Below are 27542 nucleotides of genomic sequence, written 5' to 3' on the forward strand. Positions count from 1 at the left end.
CTGAGAAACTCTGAGTAAAGTAGTTTCAGATTAAGAAGCAGTTAGCAGCAGAAGCTAACGTTAGCTCAGGTGAGAGCTCACCTGGCTTCTACAGGACACGTGAGATGCTCTCTGATTGGTTCACAGTTTAAAGGAGCTGTTAGACCGAGCGAGGACACCGTGTCGCTCAGATCCCCGGTGTGTAACACAAACACAGTGTGTGTGTGTGTTCGACCTTCACAGTCACTGATCTGTTCCTGACGCAGCTCGTCCACACAGACACTGTTTACACCTGTCCTGACCTCCAGGTGTCTCCTCAGCCGACCGTATCAACCCACATCACACTGACTCGTTCCACAGACTGTTTTTTACAGCGCAGCTCTGATGACAAAAACAAACGCACCCTCTGCTCCATCTGGGCCTGATGTGCTCCACTTGGTTTATAAAGGATCAGTTTCAGGGATTTATGAGCAGCAGCTTTCTGATATCAGGTCTCTGTTGACTCACACAGCAGCAGGACTCAGGAGGAGGTCCAGGTCCAGGGTGCTGAGGGGTCAGTGTTCACACAGGCTCCTGAGAGGCTGTCGACCCATCAGCTGACAGAGATACAGAGAGACTCTGAACTACCACAGAGACTCTGAACCACCAGAGACTCTGAACCACAGAGACTCTGAACCACCAGAGACTCTGAACCACAGAGACTCTGAACCACCAGAGACTCAGGACTGACTGAGCATCATCTCACAGACATGAAACACCAGAAGGTTTTCAGAGCAGCTCCAGACTTGAACGGGGTCTCCTGTGACCAACTGCAGGGTCAGCGGGTTACATTCAAAACTGTCGATCAGTTTCAAACACACACACACACCTGACACCGCCGAGGTCGGCCCCAGGACACCTGACTCTTTAAACCTGAGGTCCCTGTGATTCACAGCAGGAGAGGAAGAGTCTGCAGCACCAACACGAACCCTGACAGGTCTCAGAGTCCGGCTCAGACTGTGGCTCCTCACTGCAGCGTTAGCACACAGGCTAATCACACAGGGCGCCGCCACGGCTGCTCATCACTTCCTGCTGCTTCTGCTCCACTTCACAGCACCAGCGTGGGAATGTGTGTGTGTGTGTGTGTGTGTGTGTGTGTGTGTGTATCTGAAGAGATGCCAAGTTCAGCTTCCGGAAATTTCTGTGGGAGGGCAGCAGCTGAGTGTGTTTGTGTTTTTAATAAAAGCAGCAGCTAAGCCGATTTACTCCCTCTAATAGAGTCTGAATTGATTTTTAATTCAATAATCTGTGAATAAAACAAACAGCCGACACACACACACACACACACACACACCTCAGTGCAGTCTGTCGACCAATCAGAAGAGCAGAAATCATCCAACAAACACAGAAATCGATGAACCACAGACTGAACACGTCAGACATGTTTCAGTGTGAAATATTTAGATTTAACAGTTGGAATTCTGTGTGTGTGTGTGTGTGTGTGTGTGTGTGTGTGTGTGTGAACGAGCCTGAACTCTCTGCTTCATGTTTTAATATGAGCTGATCTGACGTCAGTCGCAGATTAAAAGGTGAAAAGGTCGATTTTATTTCACTGTGACTGAGCATCAACAACCTGAGACAGAAAGTAAAGAGCAGCCATTAGACAGAAGAGTGTGTGAGGACAAGGACACACACACACGCACACACACACACACACACACACACACACACACACACTCAGTTCAAGGACTCTACATGTCCTTGTACTGAGTGTGTGTGTGTGTGTCCTGTAATTTGTCTGAATCATGTGGGACACATGAAATGCAGTCATTATGTTTGTACAGTGTGTGTGTGTGTGTGTGTGTGTGTGTGTGTGTCGCCCCCTGCTGTTCACACTGTTTTCTGCAGTGGCTTGTGTTTCGCCCTGAGCTGAGTCTGGCAGGCTGAGTGGAGCTTCCTTTACCACAGGAGGGAGTGACGTCCCATGATGCCTTGCAGCTGCAGCAGCTTTTAAAGCGTCAATAGAAATATAGGACACAGTCGACGACAGGAGGAGCCAATGACAAAGAGGAGAGCTCCACACTGAACCAATCACAGCAGAGGAAACAGGAAACTGCACTGAGCAGATGTTTAACACAAAAACCTCCACAGAACCAGATCCACAACAGACCACGTTCAACCTCAGACCTCAACAACTCTGCTCAAACACACACACACTTCATTTCCACACGTTTTACTCTGATCTCCAGCTTCCTCCAGATGCTTCACTGACACTGATTTCAAACAGAACAAATCATCCTCATGAGGAAAGATGAGCTCGGTGCTCTGAGACAAACAGCTGTGAACACCCCTGATGTGAAACACCTGGGTGTTACAGACACACCTGGAAAACACCTGGAAAACACACACACACACACTCAGTACCTCTGGCCTTGTCTCTCTTGTTGCGTGTGAACAGTTTGATGGTGACGGGCGAGGACGAGGGTTGGTGGTTTGAATCCCTGGAGGCCGACCTGAAGATCCCACTGAAGCTCAGCCTGACACACACACACACACACACACACAGAGTCATTACCCTCTTCCTCAGCCCCCTCCCCTCCCCCTCCTGTGTCCAGGTGTGTTTACCTGCGTGGAGACTTGGGCGGTGAGTCCTGCTGGGGGGGTCCAGTCTGGTAGGGGAAGATGGTCTTTGGGGAGCTGGGACTCACCCTGGGGGTGGAGGTCCTGGCCGGGGCGGAGCGGGGGCTGGAGGGGCGGCTGAACGGAGCCCGGTGGAAGAAGCTCCTGGTGGGGCTGGCAGAGTGGCACGCAGGCTCCCCCTGCTGGACACCACAGAGACAAACACTGAAAAAACACTTTCATCCTGTGCTGCATTCAGGGAAAATGTGTGAAACTGAGTTGTCCTGCTGATCTGTCTAAATGTTCCTGTTTCCATGGCGACAGTGTGAAATCTAAAGACTGTCCTCCGTCAGAAAACATCAGGGTCACGTTCAAGGACAACAGACAGCGGAATAAAAACCAGTGAAGAAGAGAGGAGATAAAGATGAAACCAGTTATTGACAGATGTTCTGAGGGTATGACAGCAGCATTAATGGAACAACTTTCAGTTCATCCATGTGTTTTTTTTGTTCGCAGCCTCGTCATCGTCTCTGACTCCTGAATCACACTTTATCAGAACCTGATCAGATCTATCAGCTGATCGATGACGTCATAATGAAACTTTTACCTTCCTGCTGCCGTCCTTCTCCGCTCGGCCTGGATCTCCCTCCAGGAAGGGCATCGCAAACAGACTCAGCTCCTGCACACACACACACACACACACACACACACACACACACACACACACACACACACACACACACACAGGGAATTTAAATTTATTATCAAACCATCGACTTCAGATTCTTCACAGGCTGAAGTTTCAAAATCTGCAAACAACAGACAAAAAACACAACTTCCAGTCCTCCAGTCTGTCTGTCTGTTTAACTGTCTGTCTGTCTGTTTAACTGTCTGTCTGTCTGATAATTCAGAGGTGAATCAATGAAATAAACCCTGGAGAACTGAGTGACAGTCAGAGTTGACCTGGACACCGTCAGCCTTTTCTCAGGCCTCGGACTCTAAACTGCAGACTGCAGTGGAAACGTGCGGAGGTGGAGCCTCCTGCCCTGTGGCATCATGGGAAGGTTTGTGGGGTAAACACAGAGATTATCAGTCAAACATCTGCTGAGGCGACTGAAACCAAACGCCGTGAGACGATGAGACGGACGCCACCACTGTGCTTCATGTAAACCGACAACACACTGACTGATGATTTTTCTAATCATTGATCAATCTGCTGATTATCTTCACAGTTAATCCTCTGGCTCTCTGACGTCGTCACACAGACTCCTCACTGGCTGTTCCCTGTGGACAGAGCCTGTTTACAGTCTTTATGCTAAGCTAAGCTAAGCTAAGCAGCTGTGGGGTCAGTCTGAACGTTCGACTCTTGGGGAGAAACAGATGGAGACATTTAGTTTAGGTGAAGCTAGAGGTGAGAGGTCAGAGGTCAGAGGTCAGGGCGGGCTGAGTTAACCTTCCTGTGAGGCAGAGATCAGGGTTTAGTCACGCGCCTCCGTTTCTCACAGGAGTCTGAACATCTCTGGTTGCCATGGGAACCTGAAGGCTTGAATCTGGACCGAGTGTGTCCGCCCACACACACACACACACACACACACACACACACACTCTCTCTGACAGGCTGCAGTGTGAAGTCTTTTGTTTCTCTGCTGCAACGTCGTGTTTCTCTTTAACTGGTTGATCCAGTCCTCACACTCATCACTGTCTCTCTGTGAGGTGGACGAGGGACTGGACCCGACAGTCCACTGACATCTGACTGTTCCACTAATCTGACTTCATGTTGGCTCCTTAAATCCACCTTTCTCCACTTCCTGTGACCGTCCTTTCACATTAAAAGCCCTCTGCAGAGTCGTGGAATCATACTTTGCAGACACGTCAGGACCGACCAGCAGCCTGTGTTCAGTGTGTGTCAGAGGTCGTTTGTCGAAGGTCGTTTGTGTCGTGATGTTCGTCAGCAGCTGCTGAGTCACAGAGACACAACAGCACCGAGGCTCCGTCATGGCCGAGCGTCAGGACCTCACACAGCCTGTGGTTTAGAGACTAAATCCACTGTTTCAGCTGCGAATCAGAAAGAATCTGATAAATAAAACACACCTGAAAACACAGGTCACATGACCGTTTACTGGACGAGTGCCTGACGGCGTAAACAGGAAGTAGATCTACTCTGCAGAAAATACAAACGAGGAACAGCTCTGAAGAAACAAAGATGAGGTGGACGTCCAGACTAAAACCAACAAGCTCAGACCGGTCAGGACGGGACGGGAGGAGCCGGGGATCGAACCCCTGACCCGCTGAACAACCAGACGTTAAAGAGGAGCAGAACCAACGAGCTGAAACCAGATCCAGACCCTAACCCTAAATCTGATCAACGAGACAGAGGAGATGCTCTGAGGAGAGAGAACTGAAACTTTAGAACTCCGATGTTTCACTCACATCAAAGTACTAATACCACGATGTACTGCATTCAGACTTTACTGTGGTATCACCTCCATCCTCTTACAGACGCATTAAAGTCTTCATCAGTTAAAATGAGCTGGAGAGTAAAGTACAAATACCTCCAAACTGTACTTGAGTAAAAGTACTTAGTTACTAACGTAGTTACTGTGTTTAAACAGGCTCCACAACACTGATCTGCTGCTGTGTTATTGATCAGTTTGGTGATCCATAAATAAAAACACTGACCTGTAGTTTCAGCTGTTACAGTGAAAACACACATTTCCACCTGTAAAATAAACACACACACACACACACACACTCTCACACACACACACACACACACTCTGACTGTACCTTCTGATCGTCAGTCTCCAAAGATCAATAATCAATAATCCACTCTCCTGTTTGAGTCTCTCTCTCTGTCTGACACACTCACACACGTTCCCTCTCTTTTACCTTTTAACCCCCCCCCCCCCCCCTCCCTCTGCCCCTCCCTCCCTCCCTCCCCTTTTCCTGTCATACTCTAACTACATGAAGTACTTTTACTCTTTGGATGCAGTACTTTTACAGAGCAGTATTAGCAGTTTTACTGTGCCGGGTTGTGGCAGCGTGTCTGAGACCTTCACTCAGGATCTGAGCAGATTTGTTGGACGACAGACAGATTACAACAGATTACAGTAGATTTCCAGCAGAAACACAAACAGTGTCAGTTTGATCTAATCCTCTGACTCACGCTGCTGATCTCAGGTCAGATTGGAGGCTGATAGCTGCTGTTTATGTTTGTGCAGGTGAAGCTCAGGTGTCTGAGGGAGGACGAGTTCACACTGTGTACTCTTCATTTCTATGCAGATGACGGTCTGGTTTACATTTGACATCGAGACAAACGAGGTTCTGACTCTGAGTCTGATGAAAAACACAAACCTAAAACTATCAGCATCATAGAAACTACAGTCAAACGTGTCCCTTCAGAGTCGAAGGTGACGATCGATTATTGATCAGCTCTAATCTCTGATAACAACTAACTAACAGCTGAGACAGACTGACGCTCAATAAGAGGAATATTCCTTTAATTAGCTTCTTGTATGAGCAGGCAGCTGATCTGTTTTCAGTCTGCAGCGGGTCGTAAATAACGTCAGGTTTAATGATTGATCTTTTACAGCTCAGGTGATGAACTCTGAGCTGAGACTGTTTACTGCTGAGTTTGGTTTATAATCAGCTGATAACAGAGAGACTCCGCCTCCTCTGTGAGGTCTGAGGTGAGGTCAGCGCCCCCTACAGGCCGACCAACAGAACGTCTGGTTTCACTGATCGGCAGCCATCAGACCAGGACAGATCAATAACTTCACTGGTCAGCACAGAGTCTGAGCTGGAGAAACAACCTCACACACCTGTCTGTCATCATCACCTCACAAAACACGATCACACACCGACCGCCACACCTGAGAAAACACACAAACCAGCACGTCACACCACTGTCTGTGTGTGTGTGTGCCCTCATGCTTCACTCTCGCCTCGTCACCACCACCTGTGGGTGAGACTGATGCTGACTCCAGTGTTTAAATGTTACAGTCTCACCTCTGCAGGTGCGCCTGTTAGCCCCGCCCCCTCCCCACCTGTCACCTGGAGCCTTTGACCTCTGACCTCTGACTTGAAAACTGTTTGGGTCAAAGCGAGTCTTCCTGCAGCTGAACACAAAGGTGAGATCAGATCAGAACAGTGTAATTCCTCTCACAGCCAGCAGGGGGAGACGCACGTTACTGCAGCACTGCAGCTTTAAATAAACGAATCAAACAACAAATCAATGTAACTGATCAGATTGATATTGTCTCCTGTTGCTGCAGCAGAGTCCTGTTACCTCAGCACAGAGCGGAGACACCTGCTCAGGTACGATCTCCCTCTGACTGAGTGATCGTCAGGACTCAGACCCAGAAACTGAAACTGACTATAGATCAGTTAAAAAGAAGTCATTACACACCAGCGAGATCCAGACAGGTCCTTTAACCCAGGTGAACCCAGGTGAACCCAGGTGAACTGACAGTCACTTACAGGCATGTGGAGTCTGAGCGGCCTCCTCTTCTTCCTCCTGCAGCTCCTCTCCTCCTCCTCCTCCCTCCTCTCTGCAGTGCTCCCCATCTCCACTCACAAAATCCTCTGAGCTCAGTAATCTGATTATCTGCCAGAGTCCAGAGGAGGACCACAGAGTACACACAGAGTACACACAGAGTACACACAGAGTACACACAGAGTACACACAGAGTACTGCTGTAGTACTCACACTGACACTCCTCCTGTTCTGTAGTATCACTGTTGCTCAGCTGGAATAAAACACTGACTTTACAACTCTTTAAAGTAAAAGTACTGTAGTATTACTGCAGTATCAGTCTGGACTCGATGACCTCTGGTACCTTACTGTCCTGCCTGTATCACTGAGTACTGTCCTCCCTGACAGTAGCAGTACACTCTGTGTATTATCTGTGTAGTACATGTGAGGAGGAGGCGGCCGGAGGAGCAGCAGCTGTCCGCGGTGTGAGCCCAGCCAAACGGCGGCGGACCGTCGCTCCTTTCCACCGCTGCTCCGCCCTGCGGATCGGATCCAGATCAGCCGAGCGGCCGCTCCCTGCGGGTCGGACCGCTGTGACCGAGCCGCGGGTCTCTGTCCGGAACCGGGACCGAACCGATCCGGTTTACAGCAGAGGAGGCTGTGAGGAGGCTCCTCCGGGCGGCACACCGGCGGACAGCGGCTCCATGACGGAGCGCGGCGCCGCCGACAGCAGCGCGGACACGGATTACGCACGACGCAGCGCGCGCTCTGTTCCGGAGGAGAGGAAAGACTAGTTACTATGACTACTGCAGTACTCTGAGTACTCATACTCCTCGCGCTGCTGTCACTGTAACATCACTAATACTTCTAGTACTACTACAAAGTCTCTGTCAAATGCAGGAAGAGTAGAGACGGAAAGTAACTAAATATTGTACTAAGAGGTACTTCTCTGAGTATTTTAACTCTGTAGTACTTCCCTCTACTTCAGAGGGACTAGAGTACAAACCCAGTAGTACATCAAGTATTTGACTTGCAATACTTTTGGTATAATACTTGTGTACTTCTACTGAGGTAAAACTTTGAATGCAGAAGTTTTCCATGTATTAATACTTTTACTAAAACAGAGGATCCAAGTACTTCTTCCACCAGAAAGAAACTGATTACTACTGGTACTTCTATAAACACCACAATACTGATTCTGGATGTAATGTAGTGTTTTGGACAGTAGGTGGTGCTGTTGACTTGGAATCGGTGCAGAATGGCTACCAGACTCCATAGACAAAAACAGGAATTTAACCGAGCAGAACACAGGAGCTGCTGGAATACCACTGCCTCCATCTGTTAGTGTGTCTGTGTTACTGTGTGGTACTTTTACTTCAGTAAAGTATCTGATTACTTCTTCCACCACTGAAAGTCACACAGTAACACAAACACAGTAACAGATGGAGGCAGTGGTATTCCAGCAGCTCCCAGTAAAATCCCTGTTTTTCTCTATGGAGTCTGGTGGTGTTTGCTCGTGTTGAACTGAGGTGAAACAGGCTGTAAACACACAGACACCAGGCTGATAACAGACAGTAAAACCTTTACCTCAAAGTAGAAGCATCAGAGTCCTGGGATCCCCCCCCCAGGTGTGCTAGGCTCAGCAGGTGTAACGTTAGCATCATGTTAGCATCAGTGCTAACCGTAGCGGCGGGGAGCGACTCCTCAGACTCCATCAGTCTGGTTCTTTTTGAACCAGGTGAACCACAGACACACACCTGAGGCCGGACTCTGTTCACACACTGAGCAGGAAACGTTAACTTTCTTCTTCTCTGGTGTTTCCAACGACTGTGTTTAAAGATGGCCGCCATGACAGCTCCGGCGGCTCTGTCGCCCCCTGGTGGCTGGCTGCAGTACACGTCATTAAAGTGAATTTGAGGATCCATGATGATGAAGATACTGAGAGTATAACCGTGAGGAAAAAATACTGTTGTCAACTGAAACAAGTGGAGGGAAACAGAAAGAAGAAAGAAGGAGAAAAGCTGTCTTGTCATGCTGTTTGATGTCAGACCAGGAAAACTAAACACATCTTGTATAGCTATGTTTTAAGCAGGAGACAGGATGGGATAGATGGGACACAGAACACAGCTCAGTGCAGGGAGTAAGTCCTTCAGTCTTTCAGTTTCTTGAATAAAAAGTTTTGACAGTGGGCATGTGGAGCTCTGTCTTTGCCAGGATTCTTGTCAGTTGATGGCAACACAGGTTTCCTTCCACTGATGTGCCATAGTGGATTCAGACAGAGCACAATAAACCAACTATTCATGGGCAGGGAGAGAAATTCTTCTGGTATCAGACCAGATTCAATTATCTGTTTGGAAACCTACACTGAAATTAAAACACTGAAATTAAAGGCCACGCTGAGACTAAAAGAGACCCCACAAGTATCAAGCAGAATTTTATTAGCACAAAAAATGTTACGTTATGAGAAAATATCTTCTGGAGCTACAAAACTACAAAAAAGAGGAGATTGAAAAAAAAGTGGGGGGGGTTTCTCTGTCAAGGGCTTTTGAACTGTGTTTTTACTTTTTAACAACAATAAATGTTGATTTCATGACTGTTTAGAGTATTTCAAATGAAACAGGCACCTGCACATGTACACTCTGCTTGCTACACACTAAGCACTGGTTTTACAGGTATTACAATTACTTCAGCTCAAGTGTAGCTTTTCAGAGAGGTGGACATCCAACTTACGGATGAGTTTAATCACATCTGAACTGGCTCGTGCTCCTTTTTTTCGCACCATATCGATCAAAGTTCGAGCCTTGTCAGCCTTGGTTTTTGTGGCGACAGAATCCTTTTCTTCATCATTTATAATGTCCTGCTGCAACAGCTGATCCAGCATCTTGTTCAGAACAGGGTCAGACACTGCATCAACAAACTGTGACCGAACTGAGAACAACCTTTTCTCTGGTGAGAGACTCCGAGGCTCCGGTTGATTTTCTTTACTTTGAAGAGAATCTGAGGGACAAGCAGAGAAAAAGACCTGTTCAGTAACCTGCAGTCATGTTTCTACAGACTGTGAATTTTAGAGGCAGCACAGCTGTGAACAGAGTCTGTTGAGTTCAGAGATCAGTCAGAGGCTCAACTCAACACACATTCACTGCTGATGAGTCTGAAATATTGTATTTACATTAACCAGCATCACATGTAGTTCTCCATCAGATGAGAAAATCACTGGTCAAAATGTCCACTGGAGAATATGTAATAAATATTCCAGTGTTGTGTGAGACTGAAGGTGATCTGAGGTGGAATAAGAATAAAGGCACCATGGATCCATCAGTAACAGTCACTCTGTTCTTCTGTTCTGTTCTGTGATCAGGTGGATGAAGACTTTACCCGACAGGTCAACGTCATGCTTCCAGACGTCTTTATCTTTTTGGTCTCGGACTGTCACAGTGGCTTCCTCTGTGTTTATCGGCAGACGGATCTCAAACGTTGGGAGATAATCTGGTCCCAGATCCAGGTCAAACTCTGCTCTCTGAAAACCAGAAGCACCAGAGTCAGAATCTGAACAGTGTTTAAAGGTAAGCGTATTAGAAAACCTGTTATTTGAAAAAGTCACCTCAGGCTGAACCTTCTGAGCCTTCCCACACTGAACAGAGTACCTCTGACCTGTGATGAGGCGGCAGTAGGACGGAGTCATGATGTGCTCAGAATTTCGATGTTTTGCCTTCACCTTAAAAGACATGAGAACATCTGAATCATTGGTTTAGCTACTTTGATGTTTGTTTTGAACTTTTAACCATGGGTAATAAACAGACATACACCCCCACCCCTGGTGGCATCCCGGGTGCACCAAAGGAGGGCACCTATTATTTATATTATTAATCTGCTGATTCTTTTAGATAGATAGATTTAGAAGATACTGAAACATGCCCATCATCAGGCTGGTAGTCCAAGCAAAGGCAGCAAATCCTCATAACTGAGCCACTGCAACCAGAGAATAACCAACATCTTCTACTGAAATAATTACAGCAAATTCAATTAAATTCACCAATTTTCAAAATAGTTATTTTCTGTTTTATAGTAAATAATTAGGTAATTTAGAAAGTGTCTTTACAGTTGGGCAATATGGCCAAAAACATACAAGGTGTGAAAGGTTTTTAAAGCTTGGAGATGAATTCAGATTTTTCTGTGTAAGCTGTAATGTAAGATCAGTCCTCACCTCGTCCAGGGGGACGTTCCTCGGCAGGAGAAACACATTGAGGTTTTGTCTCTGTGTTTTTGGGTTTGGTGGTGGAAGGAACAACAACACTTTGCTGCTAACTGGTTTCCTGTAGTTCCATATCCTCCCTAAGAGCTCCACAGCCCAGACCAGGCCGAAGGAGGAGAGACGTTATGGTAAACAGCCTTCAATTAAAACTATCAGAATGGGGAATTTTACAGTGGAATTTAAATCAACGGTCGTGGTCGTCGCCTACAACAAAAGCAGACTCTTTCATTATACTGTGTTTGAAACAATAACCGTTTGTATATAAACTATTTTCACTCAGTTTCACTATTTCACTCACACATCTGTTTTGGCCGCTTCCGGCACCTGTACTGCGCTCAGGTAACCCCAAAGGCGGCTGATGATTGATGTACATCTGGATAATAAACCGCAGACGACGAGCCGATCGCCTCTGTCGTCTCCTGCTGTGAGTGACAGCAGGTGGCTGAGAGGCATAACTGAAGCCTCGGACCCAGGATAACGGCGGCAGAAAAACGATCAATAAACGTGAAAAATCTTTGCTTTAAATCGCCGCCAGTTGTTGCTGTTACCGACGGTGGAGTGAAATGCATTCTGGGATAATGGTAGAAGCTTCAGTGTGAACGGCCACCTACAAACGCTCATTTAGTAGGCAGTATGTGTGAGAGTGTTTCTTTACTTCGCTGTATCAACGGTCACAACAACAGTCATAATGAAACCGAACGCCCCCATCGACGGTTTCTGTTGCTAACCACTATACCTGGATCTCTGAGCCGCCTGTCCTCACTGTGCTCCTCTGCTCGCTCTTCCCGCCTCTCCACGCGCTCAAAACCCGGACAGTTAAACGTGAAAAGTGTCGGAAGTAACATGGAAACAACTCACCAGCTTCTTCGGAGAACCTTCACGTCTTCAACACTTTTCTTTTTTCCCGCTTTCCAGCTCGGAAGTGTTTGCTGCGGCGTCAAAACGTCACACGTCATCAGGCGGAGCCGGGAGCCGGTTCTCCAGTGGTACAGGTACAGTCCTGAAACCTGGAAGTAAGTTAGCATTTTAGCACTTCTGGCTCTCTCGTCCTGAAGGTTTTTTGAATGGGGTTTTGTTCAGATGCCTGAAATAAATATGTTTGGTTTTAAGACAAGCTCAAGACATCGTCATGTTTTAATCTACAACATAAAATACGTTAATACACCACTCGTGATTTTACAAGGAAGCGCCAAAAAGGTTAATTTATTTCCGGGTTTTAGGACTCATTCCCGCAGCTCTCTACTTCACCTCGGAACCTTACCTTACCTCACCTTAGGGCAGCTTTTATTTATTTTTTATTGAAAAAAGCTTGTTTGTCCAGTGTGTCATTGGTTTGGAGTCACTGGGTCACATGACATGAAAGCTACTGAAAAAACTGCAAGGGACTTCAATTCAAATATTGATTTAAAATAAATTAATTACACATTAGCAATCAAAACAGGTGTGCTACATGAGATGAAATTGTGAAAGCGGATTCAGAGTGAATGCCTGTCCAATATCCTAAATCTAAAATGAACTTCTCCACAGTCTCAGTTACTTCTTATTCCTCTTTTATGGTTTTTTCTTTTTAATGCATGCCTTCAGTGTCAGTGTGTGTTAAATTCTTATGATATGTGGTAGATCGATCGATAGTGTTACAGCAGCTACTTCACATAACAAAAGCAGTGGGTAAGTGAGAGCTATTTTAAACCAGTTATATTACATATTAAACAAAAAGTAAAACACAGACAGATAGATAAATAAATAATGAAAATATGAATTAACTGTTATAATCAGTAACCATGTACGTTACATAGATAGGCACACCAACAGACATGATTATTGTTGGAAAATCTCACTTGGCAGAGGTGTGTGTTCTACAGAGTACCACTCTACTTATTGTGTAAAACCTTTTTTGCAGAAGGTTCCAAGTATAGAAAATACATAAAACCTCTTGTTCCTGATTCAGTACAAGCCTTGAAGCATATTCTTTCAGCAAAACTTTTCTTCTCAACAATGGACAAACATCTATTAAAAACATGCAGTAAACAGTTTTGACAATTATCTACACATTATCCCAGCAGCCTGGGATCACTCAATGGAGAAACACTGTGTTGTTGGAGTGGGAGGCCAGTGAGGGATCAGGACCCCTTCCTCCTGGTTTGTCACTGTGAGGGAGAATGAATCTGTCGCTGCTGCATCCATGTGTTTCTGAAGAGTCTCATCCATCTACACCCTACACAGGACAACAGAGAGTTAGTGGAGGCTGAGCTCCATTTATCCACAGAGACCTGCTCAGACAGTACAGGTGGTGTGACGTTAAATTTCCAATGCCTGATAATCAAACAGCAGCAGGAGAAGATGTAGCAGATAACTTTCAATTCATCCTTCACACAGATGAAGGGTTGACAGAGAGTACAGAACCTTTTCTATTTGGACTCATCGTTCATTCAGATTGGTATAATCCCTTCTATGTGCTAAAATGAAACTGAATAGAAACCACAGCCATTTTATACTTGGAAGAAAAGAACAATGCTGAGAAGAAAGCATATTAACACTAAAGCAACAGTGAAGCCAGGCTTTGACTTTTCAGATCCATAATATTTCAGATTATGGATCTGAAATATCATAAATCCATCATTTTCTCCTATTAGACATTTTGTCATAATTAATATATGAATTCTTGCGCGACAAGGACCAGAGCATCTTTCTGAGAGTTAGAGGGGAATGTTTTTTGGAGAGAGGCCAAAGAGAGAGATGAATGTGGAAGGTGCTGTGGTTGTTGTTGTAAATAATGCCATTTAGAGCTGAAACATGTGCATCAAAGTAGCTGCAACTTACTTGCATACTTTGGCATGTAGGGTCAGTGTCAGATTTAGTTTTCATTTTAGGCAGCCTGGTCACTACCCACAGTTCATGACCACAGGTGAGGGTTGGAAGGTAGATCGGACAGTAAATCGAGAGCTTTGTCTTTTGGCTCACCTCCCTTTTGACTGAAATGGTCCGATACAATGTCTGCATCTCTCACCAAGACCAAATGTATTCTTGATCAAATTTTAAATGTCATATCAAGTAAAATTAAAGCTGCATTAATCAATATTGGATAACAATACTTGTGTATTATGCACAACAATGAAAGCAGCATGGACTGACTCCAACTACTGACCTCAGAATCTCCAGTCTCCAGTCTGGACTCTTCACAAGATCTAACAGCTCCTTCACTGCTGAATCCTGCAGGTGGTTCAGATTCAGGTCCAGGTCTCTCAGATGGGAGGGGTTGGACTTCAGAGCTGAGACCAGAGAAGAACAGCTGATCTCTGACAACCTGCAGCGACTCAGTCTGAATAAAGAAAACAATCCGTAGTGATGGTGGTGTACATCATTAATATGTCAGCACTGTACAGATATTGTGCGCAGTCTGAAATAAGCAAACTCAGATCAGGCTTTGGTTTATCAATTCAACAAGCCTAAGCCACTAAATCCATTATAGTAATGTACGTATTCACTGATGTTGATGATGATGTTTATTACACTATAGCGTCTGATGTTTATACAATTACTATTATTATTATTATTAATTATGTCTACTTTGGTATATATATTTTATTAATACCCATTTCCCATCCTAATGTCCATTTGAATTATATGAATGAGAATTAATAAATTCCTATTATGACTTGTCATTTCAGTATAGTGCCATAGGACACATCATAATCAATGGGTTTAACCATTAATATTGAGATTAGACTATACATAAAGTCTTGTCTGACCCCAGAGTCTCCAGTCTACAGTCTGGACTCTGCAGAAAACCACACAGATCCTCCACTCCTGAATCCTTCAGGTTGTTTCCATTCAGCTGAAGTTCTCTCAGATGGGAAGGGTTGGACTTCAGAGCTGAGACCAGAGAAGAACAGCCTTCATGTGTGACCAGACAACAAGACAGCCTACAGAAAGGGAAAGATTTTTTACCAACCTCTGTTAATGTTTAGGCAAAGTTCCACAGAGAGGGAAAAAGAGATCCTATACCTGAGAGTCTCCAGTCTACAGTCTGGACTCTGCAGAAAACCACACAGCTCCTTCACTCCTGAATCCTTCAGGTCCCAGTTTTCACTCAGGTCCAGGTCTCTCAGATGGGAGGGGTTGGACTTCAGAGCTGAGACCAGAGAAGAACAGCTGATCTCTGACAACCTGCAGAGACTCAACCTGAGAAAAAAAACACAACATGCACAGTAACAGCTATTCATAGTCCAGTTACATCTTTTCAGGTTTTAAATGGGAAATTCAGCATTGCTATGTCTTGTGGAAGCGCACTGTTCACAATTATGACATCAGTATAGTTTGAGTATGTTATCAGTTATTGCTATTTTTATCATTAGGAAGTCCATATCTATACCATAAATGTCACCATAATATTAATCTGAAAATTGTCATCAATACAATATAAATGAAAAGGTTCTGTCTGACCTCAGAGTCTCCAGTCTACAGTCTGGACTCTGCAGAAAACCACACAGCTCCTTCACTCCTGAATCCTTCAGGTTGTTGTCACTCAGGTCCAGTTCTCTCAGATGGGAGGGGTTGGACTTCAGAGCTGAGACCAGAGAAGAACAGCTGATCTCTGTCATGCTACAGCACCTCAACCTGAATTTTGAAAAGTATGCAGTTACTATCTCAAACCTCTCTGCACAGGAAACTGGTTAAAATTGTCAATAAAGTGATAAAAGGTTTAAAATGATACAAGTTCTGTTTCCATCCAAATGTAGTGCAAATTTTAATTGATTTTTAGTTCTAAGGTTCAGTGGACATTGCTTCATGTACGTTTTTTATGCGCAAATTGAAAATGGGCATAAAAAAGATATATAAATATATAAATAATTATATGAATGACAACAGACTAGTGTTTGCATTAACAATAATTGTCACAGGATTAATTTAGTGACTGATTTTTTTTGTATATGATACGTGTTCTTAGCCACCATTGCATCCATATAATATTCATCTCATCACAGAATCCAGTAACTCTCTAACCTCAAAGTTTCCAGACAGGAATCTGAACTCTCCAGTTCAGCAGACAACCGTTTTACTCCAGCGTCCTGCAGAGAGTTGTGACTGAGATCCAGTTCTTTCAGATGGTAGGGGTTGGACTTAAGCGCTAAGGCCAGAAGGACACAGCAGCTCTCTGACAGTTCACATTTATCAAGCCTATAATTAAAGGATAAATACCAAAACAAGAGTTTTACACACAAAAGCATTCCCAGCCACCAGTATCCACATAAAATAACAAAGTCATTCCTGATGAAAGACAGATGGTATACTGACCTCAGAGTCTCCAGTCCACAATGTGGACTCTTTAATCCAGCAGACAGCAACTTCATTCCTAAATGCTGCAGATAATTTCTGCTTAGATCCAGTTCTCTCAGATGGGAGGGGTTGGACTTCAGAGCCGAGGCCAGGAGTTCACAGTGAGTCTCTGAGAGTCCACAGCTAGAAAATCTGTAGTCACAAATTTAATACAAAATCCATGGCTGAACAGTTGAATAGTCATTGTACATACTGTAAAATGTATTTATTATACTATTATAAAGAGTATGGCCTAGACCTGCTCTATATGAATGTGCCCTGAGGTAACAAAGGTAACTAGAGTTCTAGAGGAGGTCTGCAACCTGGTTCCTTTTCCCTGGTAAATACGAGGGGGGCTTCAAAAAGTTCAAAAAGGACAGTCGAAAAAAAAAAAAACAGTTTAAGTTATGATGTTTATTTTTGCATTGCAACATGCATTTAAGGGTTCATGTTAGAACATGTTATGACACCTTAGTATGAGAACGTACGGGTGCATTGAGATCAAAATCCCTGTATATGATTTTTAACTATGTACTTTTTCCACAAACTTTTTGAAGCCCCCTCATACATTGCCTGCTGGCTGATCAGGCAGATACCGGGACACCACCACCAAACTATGATTTTGTGAAAGCAACTCCACAATATTGTATAACAATGCACTCACCGAGCCTTCCTGCAGTTCCTCACAGCTGGGATCAGTCTCTGTCGTCCCTCCACTGATGCGTTGTACTTCTCCAGGTCCAACTCATCCAGAACCTCCTCTGACATCTGCAGCATGTAGGCCAGAGCTGAGCACTGGATCTCAGAGAGTCTCTGCTCTGATCTGTTCTCTGACTTCAGGAACTCTTGGATCTCCTGATGAACTGAGTGGTCGTTCATCTCCATCAGACAGTGGAAGATGTTGATGCTTCTGTCAGGAGAGATTCTGTGAGTGTTCATCTCCTTCAGGTTGTTGATGGCTCTCTGGATGATTTCTGGACTGTTCTCTGTCTGACCCAGCAGACCTCCTAAGAGTCTCTGGTTGGACTCCAGAAAGAGGCCATGAAGGAAGCGAGCAAACAGGTCCAGGTGGCCATTTTTACTTTTGAGGGATTTCTCCATGGCTCTCCTCAGGAAGACATCCAGAGATGGACCTGGGCAATCATCGTCATCATCATCATCATCATCATCATCATCATCATAATCATCATCATCGTCGTCATCATAATCATCATCATCATCCATACTTGAATCAAAGTTTTCATGTTCCCCGTCTTCTCCCAGGAAGTCCTTCAGTACCTGTGTGTTCCTGTTGGTGAAACAGTGGAAGATGTAGACTGCAGCCAGAAACTCCTGAACGCTCAGATGAACAAAGCAGTAGACTGTTTTCTGGAAGATCACACTCTCTCTTTTGAAGATCTCTGTACAAACTCCTGAGTACACCAAGGCCTCTGTCACATCAAGACCACACTGCTCCAGGTCTTCTTGGTAGAACATGATGTTTCCTTTCTCCAGATGTTCAAACGCCAGCCTCCCCAGCTTCAGAAGAACTTCCCTGTCAGCCTCCCTCAGCTCCTGTGGACTCGTCTCATGTCCCTCATGGTACTTGTTCTTCTTCCTCTTTGTCTGAACCAGCAGGAAGTGTGAGAACAGGTCAGTCATGGTCTTGGGCAGCTCTCCTCTCTGCTCTGTAGTCAACATGTGCTCCACAACTGTAGCAGTGATCCAGCAGAAGACTGGGACTCCACACATGATGTGGAGGCTCCTGGAGGTCTTGATGTGTGAGATGGTTCTGTTGGACAGCTCTTCATCACTGGATCTCCTCCTGAAGTACTCCTCCTTCTGTGGGTCAGTGAAGCCTCGTACTTCTGTTACCCTGTCAACACATGAAGGAGGGATCTGATTGGCCGCTGCAGGTCTGGAAGTTATCCAGACCAGAGCCGAGGGAAGCAGATTCCCCTGGATGAGGTTTGTCAGCAGCTGGTTGACTGATGACTTCTGTGTGACGTCAGACACAACCTTCCTGTTGTTGAAATCCAGTGAAAGTCTGCTTTCATCCAGGCCGTCAAAGATGAACAGAACTTTACAGACAGCCAGCTTCTCTGCTGTGACCTTCTGTAATGTTGGATGGAAAACATGGAGCAGCGTGAGAAGACTGTACTGCTCATCTCTGATCAGGTTCAGCTCCCTGAACGAAAGCAGAACCAGCAGACTGACATCTTGGTTTTCCAAGCCCTCTGCCCAGTCCAGAGTGAACTTCTGCACTGAGAAGGTTTTTCCAACACCAGCGACGCCGTTGGTCAGAACCACTCTGATGTGTCTCTGTTGGTCAGGTAAGGCTTTAAAGACGTCCTGGCACCTGATTGGAGTGTCATGGAGGGTCTTCTTCTTGGAAGCTGTCTCCAGCTGCCTCACCTCATGTTGGGTATTAACCTCTTCACTCTGTCCCTCTGTGATGTAGAGCTCAGTGTAGATCCTGTTGAGGAGGGTTCTACTTCCTGTTCCATCAGTTCCTTCAGTCACACGTTCACATCTCCTCCTCAGACTGATCTGATGTTCATCTAAAACCTCCTGCAGACCACTATCTGCTCAAAGACAACAGATATCCATTCAGTAAGTCAAGAATTATAAGGTATTGTAACAAAGAGAAATGGACGTATCCCCAGTCTTACTTTGTACAGTGCTGGTCTGACTGGCTGTCTGCAGTCCAGGTCCTGGTCTGGATCTTTGTCCACACTGGGGACAGGAGGAGTCTCCTGATGAACCAGACTGGTCCCAGTCTGAGGTGATGCACTGTCTGCAGAACCAGTGTCCACAGCTGGTAGAGACTGGATCCTTCAGGACGTCCTGACACAAAGAACAGCAGGACAGCTGCTCCTCCTCACAAACACCACTGCTCCTCTTCTTCTCTCTGTGAAGACATCAACACATTCATTTTTTACTAAAGCATTTGATTGATGGTAGGAAAACACCACCAGTGCTATGTAGATGGTCTGACAAGTCTGAATTTTCTTTTCTATTTCTCACCACAGTGTTTGTTTATACAGCCAACACTTCACCAGTTAACCTCTATAGATAACTTTCACTGTGGCAATTTTAACACTGTATCATCAGTAATAAATCCAAATCAACATAAACACGGTATAAGCTGGAGCAAATTGAGTCTCCTCATTTCACTTCTTTATAACTTTTCAGAGCATTACAATAAAATATGCATTTACTGTTTGTACTATCTGAGCAAGAAACATCTTAAGTGACTCATCTTGATTTCTGTACACTGGTTCCCCATCAAATTCACAATCCAGTTCAAGAATTTTGTGATCAGTTGTAGAGCTTTGCAGGGTGAGACATCTGTCATCAGCAGTGGGTCTGATCAAGTCTGATCTAAGCTTGAAAATAAAAAAAAGGTCCTATCCATCTTAAACCTAAGGACCTTTACCCCTACAATCTTTATCATATCATAGTGGTGTTCTATAACCAGTACTCAGGAGGTCATGGATTGATGATCTGCTCGAGGAAGTGATGATTTCTACACTGACTGACTAATGTGGCACTTCCACTGGGAAGGCGCATAGGCTGTTGGTGCACAGTAGAGAAAAAAAATAATTTCATCTTGTCTACATAAAGGGTTAAACAGTCCCTTACTTTGTGTCTGAGGGTCCAGGTTCATTACTGAAGAATGGAGGTTCATCTTTGGACAGGTCACTCTTCATAGACAGACAGCTGGATCCTGGAGACTCTGCTCTCAGTCTGTCTCTCTGACCTCTGTAAACAGAAAGATGTGTTTTATTCAGATGATTTTATCAAACAATAGTCAATGGTGTTATTGAGAAATTCACTTCAGTGCAGTGCATTTTTTTCTTCATATTCTCACTTATAAATAAGCAGAAGCCCAGATACACTACATAAAAATAAAACCTAACAACAGTTTAAGAAAATATAGGCAAGGAAACATTCATTTTTTATGTTTTATCACGTTTGTTCCTGTACATTTTGCTTCTGCATTAGTTCAAATAAAAAATAATACATTTCAAACTCCCTGTTACAAGAAACCAGGACCAGGACTTTACTCTTAAGGGTCCAAGAACAATTTCATTTGACCCTACATTTAATAACCAGTAGGAGTGTTTTACTGGGACCTGATTCGTAAGGTAACATTAGACTGTAAATCACAAGCTGGAGAATAAAGTGTATGTATTCCTGTTATTAAAAGAAGAATCAGGAACCACTGTTTGTCTGGTTTATCATTTTTGGACATTTGCCCAAAAACTGGATTTTTTGAGGAGTTGAGAGACAATCCTCAAATTATTTCCGTGGCAGGGATTTCACCTAATCTAAAATCATCAGGTAGATTCAGCAGAATGATCAGAGCTCTGAACTAGAGAGAGTTGAACCTCCTCTGGTTTAACTCAGGTTCTCAGGTAAAGTCGGGGTTGACAAACCCTGACTGCCTCGATCTGTGTTAAACGGTACGACGGTGGTTCAGATGTGGGTCAGCTGAGTCGGTGTGAACTTAATCAGAGTTAGTGCGTGTTGATTAAAGGGGCGTGCACCGTATCTCTCAGATGAAGAGCGCACGTTAATTCAGTGGGTTTAGAGGAATTTAAAGAGACTCTAACACACACACACACACAGTCTTTATATATATATATATATATATATATATATATATATATATATATATATATATATATATATATATAAAGACTGACGGTCTTTAGAGAACCCCCGTCCTACAGAGTCAGCCTCTCTCAGCTGATTGGTTGTTCCGAGTTAACCACGAACATAAACTGCTCGGAGCAGTTTAGAGACGCAGCGTAAATTACCATGGCAGCAGAGCTCAGGTAACACCTATCTACCTTTCGTAGCACAGGTAAATCAGGAGGTTACACCTGACGTCACCAAGTTACTCCTGAAGTTACCCTGCCACTAACCTCCCTTCGTAGAACAGGCCTCAGGTCTCTTACTTTGTGTCTGAGGGTCCAGGTTCATCACTGAACTTTGGAGGAAGACCTTTGGACCAGTCACTCTTCATAGACAGACAGCTGGATCCTGGAGACTCTGCTCTGTCCTCCTCTTCCTCCACATCATTCATCTTCTCTGCTCTGAGAGGGAAACGTGTCAGTAAATTCAGTCCACAGAGAATCTGACCGTAAAATCTAAATAATGTTGGATTAACACTCACCTCTTCTCCGCTTTCCCACTTCCTGCTCTGCAGTTGGAACTGACTCAGCACGTCATCATTCCTTTGACTCACTGAGGCCCCCCCATGGTGTAACTGGAAATTACTGTCAGAAAGAAGCTGAACTGTTTCTCCACCTGGCAGAGCTGCTCCACACTTCACACCTCCTAAAGGTGTTCTGTGAACAAGACAGTGTGGACGTTGCATTTCCTGTGGCTGTTTCACAATAAAAGCCAGTTGAAGTATTTAAATGTGAAGCAGCAGGAGAGAAACATAAAAAACAAATTCTCAGCAGTGACACTGGATCACAGGCTGCATCTCTACTTATCAACACACTGTACCGTCTGAGCTCAACCTGAGGCACACACACACACACACACACACACACACACACTCAGTAATGATGCACAAACAGCAGCTGTGTTGTTTCTTCAAGATGTAAAATATTTTATTTTCTGTAAATGATTCTAAATCAGATTCCACATTTTTCCCAAAAACAAACAAACATCATCATCATCATCATCATCATCACACTGTTTACGTCCAATAATAAAAAACAAAAAAAGCAAAAACAAGGCTTTGTGTCGTCTTCCTGTACACGTCAGCAGAGTCCTGATAAAAGCTCATATGTACACGGCAGCAGGACTCGGAGCTCCACGACAACAACAAAAAACAACAGAAACAAACGCACACAGACGTCTGCAGCCAAAAACAACAACAAAACAAAGAGCTAAAGTCAGATGAAGGCCGCAGTGACGCCCGCCCGACACTCAGGAGGCTTTTAGTCTGTTCACAGTCTTTGTCCAATCAGATCGCAGCGTCTCCGGCACCGGGACAGGAAACAGGAAACAGGAAACAGAAAGAGTGAGTCTCTGACAGAGGAGCGCTCCGATCGGCAGGTGATGAAGTGAGGATGAGGATGTTACGGTAGGAGTTAAGTACTCTCGTGGAGTGATCTCTAGACTTTTATCTTTGTCCTTTTTTTAATTATGGTACAGATATTTACACGCTGCGACTCCGGACCTCGAACTCACCATGGATTTAGAAAATAGCTTCATTCAGTAATAAATACAAAAAGAAAAAAATCTCTTATCTTACAGGAAATTAACAAAACGCAGGGAGGAGGAGGAGGAGGAGGAGGAAGAAAGCGACTCGTGGAATCAAGTTTCTCTGGAAATTTGTTTTTTTGTGGAGTTTTGTGTTTTTTTATTTTAGTGCAAGTTGAGTTAATAAACCTCCCTTTGACGACACATTCTGTTATTTCAGTGGCGTTTAACTCACATTTACATCTGTGCTCATTTTTACACACAATATACACAGAGGACCAGCCTCTTCATTAGCCCCGCCCCCTCACCTGCCAATCACTCACATGTGACCCCGCCCACCCTGATATATAACCCCGCCCCCCCATCATCATTATTATCTGTCTGATCAAACCTGTATTGATCAGTTTTATTATTATTATTAGATTCACTTCTGATATGAAGTCGAGCTCCGCCCACAGAGAGGCGGGCGATCGACATCCAGCTTCAGCACCGAGAGAGAGAGAGAGAGAGCTGCCGGTGTGTGTGTGTGTGTGTGTGTGTGCGCGTGTTCAGTTCATCCATTTGCGGCAGTTGACGGCTCCACAGTGACAGGGGATCTTATGTTGATCGTCCTCCAGGTCGAACTTGTAGTCGTAGCACAGCTGAGAGAGAGAGAGAGAGAGAGAGCGAGATCAATCAGAGGAAAATGTTTACCTGTATACAGAAACCAGGAAGTAAGTTAGCATGTTAGCATGTTAGCTCTTCCTGTTGGTTAAATGTCTGAAATAAGGTCTGTGGTTTTAACACAAGCTCAAGACATTTTCAGGTTTTATTCTCCGACATAAAATGGGTCAGTAAATCCCCCACTCCTGATGTTTGAAGCTTTTACGTGTCTTAAAAAAGGCGGTTGCTAACGAGTGTCTAAATGAGACTACAGAGGTTGTCGGGGACGTTAACATGAAAACCCATCTACTCACCAGTCCACCTTTACAGCCTCGTTGTGTTTCTACTCACGCTCTTTCAAACTCTCACTAACTTTCTAAGAAGAAAGGCTTTTGTAGAAGAGCTCAGAGCTAAATGAAATGAGCAGTGGAGACTGGATTTACAGACTGACTGACTGATTGATTGACTGATTAATTGATTGATAGACTGATTGATAGGTGTCAGTGTGCTACCTCTTCTCCTCTCTGGATGCGTCTGCAGGAGCTGATGATGATCTTGTTCTCCTTCTCCACAGTCACCACCTCTGTGATGCAGTTGGGAGCACACGAGTGGTTGATGTACCTGTCAATCACAGAGAGTCATTACTGGGCCAGTCAGGACAGAGGTCAGAGGTCAGGGCCCCGCCCCCTCCAGTAAGACGACCTGTATTAAAAACCAGTCTGAGCCGGTCTCACCTGGCAGGTCCTCCAGTGATGGTGGCGTCGATCACAAAGTCGTTGTCGATCCGAAACATGTACACACCACGGTTCTACACACACACACACACACACACACACACACACACACACACACACACACACACAGCATCAGTGAAATGTTCAGGTTGTATTAGTTTCATTAGACGAAACTTCTTCCAGTTTCCTGTGTCACTGATGAGAAACGTGAGTTTCCTGTTCTGCTGTGTGTCTGAGCTGCGTCCACTGTTAGCTGTTAGCTGTTAGCTTCTCAGGGTGAAAACAGCTAACGTTGCTAACAGGAAGTCAGTTTGATTGATTACATCAATGCTGAATCATCCACATCTGTAGGAACCATTATCCTCTGTGTGTGTGTGTGTGTGTGTGTGTGTTACCTGTGACTCATACAGCCTCTCCTTGCGATTGGCCACCTCACTCCTGATGATGGTACCGATGTACTCGATGACCATGGTGCATTTCTCGATGTCTCTGGCGGCGTACAGACCCAGACCCTGCACACACACACACACACACACACACACACACACACACACACACACTTGGTCAGTCAGTGCCTCCTCTGTCAGTCAGGTGTGGTGTGCTCTACCTGTGCTGGCGGACGTCTCACCTGAATGCGGGAGCGGGCCAGGTACACGTTGCTCTTCCACTCGGCCTTCATGCGTCGGTACTGGGACGACTTGGAGTGGCGTCCCTGGTGAGCGCCGGCCACGGACTCGCCCGGAGACAGAGAGATGACGCCAGGGACCAGGCCCACGATGGAGCCCACCGAGCCCTGACACCTGGGGGCGATGCTGGTCAACAGGTACGGCCTGCCGCAGATACAGAGACACGTCATCTGCTGCTCTCACAGCAACCAGACTCCATAGAGAAAAACAGGGATTTAACCAGGAGCTGCTGGAATACCACTGCCTCCATCTGTTAGTGTGTGTGTGTTACTGTGAGACTTTCAGTGGTGGAAGAAGTAATCAGATACTTTACTGAAGTAAAAGTACCACACAGTAACACAGACACACTAACAGATGGAGGCAGTGGTATTCCAGCAGCTCCTGGTTAAATCCCTGTTTTTCTCTATGGAGTCTGGTAGAGATATATAGAGATGTTTCTGGTTAAACTCTCTCGACTAATCAATCAATCGATCAGTTGATCAGGTTTACCTCTTGGCCTGGCAGGCTTTGGGTTCAGAGCGGGCCGAGCCTGACGGGTTGAAGGCCAGAGGCCACTCCATCAGAGGGTTCCTGCCGTAACGGAAGGTGTAACGGTCACAGGCCTCCACACCTGGCAACTACACACACACACACACACACACACAGGGTCAGTCTGAGTCTGGATTTAACGTGTGTGTGTGCATGTGTGAGTGTGTGTGAGTGTGTAACGTACAGACTCGATGATCCGGGTCACTGCAGACGTGGTCAGACCAAACAGGTCTTCTCCTTTCAGGTAAACTGGGAACAGCTTCAGAGTCCCACTGGAGGATCTGATCTGGGAGATGGGCTCCAGTATCTGGTCCCACACAGCTGCGTGCGCACACACACACACACACACACACACACACACACACACACACACACCACACACACACACACACACACACAGCGTTGTAACTAAAGGATCCTGACTCTCAGCAGCTACCTCGTCACCTCGTCACAGCTGCTGAATCTCTGAGTCACTTCCTGTCTCTACAGGTGACGTTCCACCTGGTGAGGTTTACCTTTGGGCGTTGGTCCGGTCAGTATGAGGTCGTCGTGTCCTTTCTCCACCACCTTCACCTTAAACAGCGGCTCCGCCTCCTTCTCCTCGATGTAGCACATGTATTTACAGCGTCTGCAGGAGCAGAGATCAGAGCTGGTTCAGTTCAACACGTTCCTGAGTGAAACCTGTGACACTGATGCAGTCAGACCAGTTCACCTGTTGCTGTGGCGCATGCTCCAGTAGATGCGGTTGGCGTGGTAACCGACGGGGAAGATGGAGGCCTGGTTGTGGAAGGCCTTCATCTGCTGTGGGAGGAGCCTGCCGATGGCGCGGAACAGCAGGCTGCCGACCCGGAAGGTGTGCTGCCCGCTCGCCGCGCTGCACCACAGCGGCGATCTGCCGCGCCTCGTCCCGCTGCACGTACACCCGCCGGAACACGGCGAAGCACCGCAGCTCCGAGTCGTACGGGTCAGAGACCGCCGCCATCGCCGCACCGGGTCGGGGGTCGGCCCCGGAGTGGAGGAGGGGGGAGCCGCTGGAGGACCTGTCCCCGCTGAGAGGAACCGTCCTGGGCTTTATGGAGGTGACAGAGCATCGTCTTATCCTGGAGGAGACACAGAGACAGGTGTGACCAGGTGTGACCAGGTGTGTTCACTGTGTGTCGGCTCAGACAGGTGAGTGTGTGAACATCAGTGTCTCCAACCTCTACCCTCGTGCTGTGCGTACCTTGAAGAAGGTGCAGTGGGCCTGCAGGGCGCAGGTGAAGTGGTAGGTGTTGGTGCAGCGGAGGCCGGTTGCAGCCGCTCGTGGCGCCGGTCTGCTGACAGTGGGCGCAGCGCAGAGTCAGACTCGTCTCAGAGCCAGTTCCACGTTGATCAGAGCGCCGGCGCCTGAGTCTCGTACACCTCACTGGACCACAGGGCGCAGTTCAGGTGGACCTGAGACACGGCGACAGACAGGTTATTAACCGAGACTCTGCTGGTCTAGACCTCCATCAGAGATGCCGCTGACCCAGACCAGAGCCCCGCAGACTCACCCACAGATCCAGGTCCAGGTTCAGCAGTCTGGCCGGTCCGTCCGTCTGTCCATCTCCCTGCTGGTGACAGAAGCAGCACCTCCGCTGGTCTTTGGGCAGCGGTCGGGGCGAAGACACACCCCCAACTTCTTCAACAGAACGTCTACTTCCTCCTCTGTTGGTATGGCGACCGCCTCGTTAGGGATGCAAGGACCCCTGGGTAAAAAGCAGAGAGGTACAGGGTAATGCTAACCAGCTAAGAGTGATGCTAACAGGCTAACTAGCTCAGTGGGATGCTAACCGGCTGAGTGTGATGCTAACGCTCCAGCGTCTCCAGCGGGAATTCTTCATCCTCTTTCCGTGTCGAGACAAGTCCTCCCCACCTGGGACCGCGCGGGGGCGGGGCTTCAACTTCACCTTCACCTGTAAACCAATCAGAGTCAATCGACCATCGAATCATTTCACTGATCACAAATCAATCGTTCGGTCGGCGGCCACACCCACCTTCAGGCTGTCCATGCGGGCCTGGTCTCCATGGTGATGGCGGAGGCAGGGGGGAAGGAGAGTGTTGGGGAGGAGGAGGCTGGGGGAGGTGAGGGGGGAGTCTGGGGGAGG

General features: G+C 46.1%; 3 protein-coding genes and 1 long non-coding RNA gene across 10 annotated transcripts; all 4 read right to left on the minus strand.

Moving 5' to 3' along the window:
* Positions 1-2341: 2341 nt before the first annotated feature.
* LOC108890184 (5'-AMP-activated protein kinase subunit gamma-2) lies at positions 2342-7888 on the minus strand (the record flags this gene model as incomplete). The annotated part of the gene is made up of 4 exons (XM_018687009.2): positions 7057-7888; positions 3185-3256; positions 2584-2780; positions 2342-2495 (listed from the first exon to the last, which is right to left on the minus strand). Coding segments are annotated over exons 1-4 (510 nt in total), but the record flags the coding sequence as incomplete, so codon positions are not given.
* A 1303-nt stretch (positions 7889-9191) lies between these two features.
* LOC108890185 (NACHT, LRR and PYD domains-containing protein 12) lies at positions 9192-21831 on the minus strand. Of its 7 annotated transcripts, none has more exons than XM_051067507.1 (16): positions 21784-21831; positions 21566-21703; positions 20244-20321; positions 19271-19509; positions 17284-19186; positions 16599-16772; positions 16308-16481; positions 15747-15920; positions 15309-15485; positions 15053-15226; positions 14449-14622; positions 12162-13518; positions 11256-11390; positions 10653-10766; positions 10427-10568; positions 9192-10048 (listed from the first exon to the last, which is right to left on the minus strand). In XM_051067507.1, the coding sequence occupies exons 2-12, from the start codon at positions 21691-21693 to the stop codon at positions 13512-13514; spliced, it is 3402 nt and encodes a 1133-aa protein (XP_050923464.1). In that variant the 5' UTR covers positions 21694-21703; positions 21784-21831; the 3' UTR covers positions 9192-10048; positions 10427-10568; positions 10653-10766; positions 11256-11390; positions 12162-13511. The 7 variants fall into 7 exon arrangements, with proteins under 7 accessions (XP_050923464.1, XP_050923462.1, XP_050923460.1 ...); XM_051067505.1 differs by having other exon boundaries at positions 11256-11383; positions 20244-20363; XM_051067503.1 differs by having other exon boundaries at positions 20244-20363.
* A 909-nt stretch (positions 21832-22740) lies between these two features.
* LOC108890183 (histone-lysine N-methyltransferase 2C-like) lies at positions 22741-26435 on the minus strand. The gene is given in 10 exon segments (XM_018687008.2): positions 22741-23467; positions 23981-24089; positions 24203-24276; positions 24598-24714; positions 24831-25032; positions 25378-25505; positions 25601-25737; positions 25932-26044; positions 26129-26277; positions 26279-26435. Coding segments are annotated over 10 exon segments (1242 nt in total). The 5' UTR covers positions 26399-26435; the 3' UTR covers positions 22741-23374.
* Positions 26436-27054: 619 nt separating this feature from the next.
* Positions 27055-27451, minus strand: LOC127139583 (uncharacterized). Its single transcript, XR_007809826.1, has 3 exons — positions 27432-27451; positions 27229-27350; positions 27055-27143 (listed from the first exon to the last, which is right to left on the minus strand). It is a non-coding gene; the product is annotated as an uncharacterized LOC127139583 (long non-coding RNA).
* Positions 27452-27542: the final 91 nt, after the last annotated feature.

The sequence above is a fragment of the Lates calcarifer genome, unplaced genomic scaffold, assembly GCF_001640805.2.
Source record: "Lates calcarifer isolate ASB-BC8 unplaced genomic scaffold, TLL_Latcal_v3 _unitig_1698_quiver_1937, whole genome shotgun sequence".
NCBI lineage: Eukaryota > Metazoa > Chordata > Actinopteri > Centropomidae > Lates > Lates calcarifer.

Excerpts from the sequence above, each read along its gene's own strand:
- LOC108890185 (XM_051067504.1), bottom strand. The coding sequence starts at position 21,693 with ATGAATGATGTGGAGGAAGAGGAGGACAGAGCAGAGTCTCCAGGATCC. Across the intron at positions 19,187-19,270 it reads TCAGACCAGCACTGTACAAA|CAGATAGTGGTCTGCAGGAG; the intron begins GTAAGACTGGGG and ends GTTGTCTTTGAG. Across the intron at positions 15,921-16,307 it reads TCCTGTCTGGAAACTTTGAG|GTTGAGGTGCTGTAGCATGA; the intron begins GTTAGAGAGTTA and ends TTCAAAATTCAG.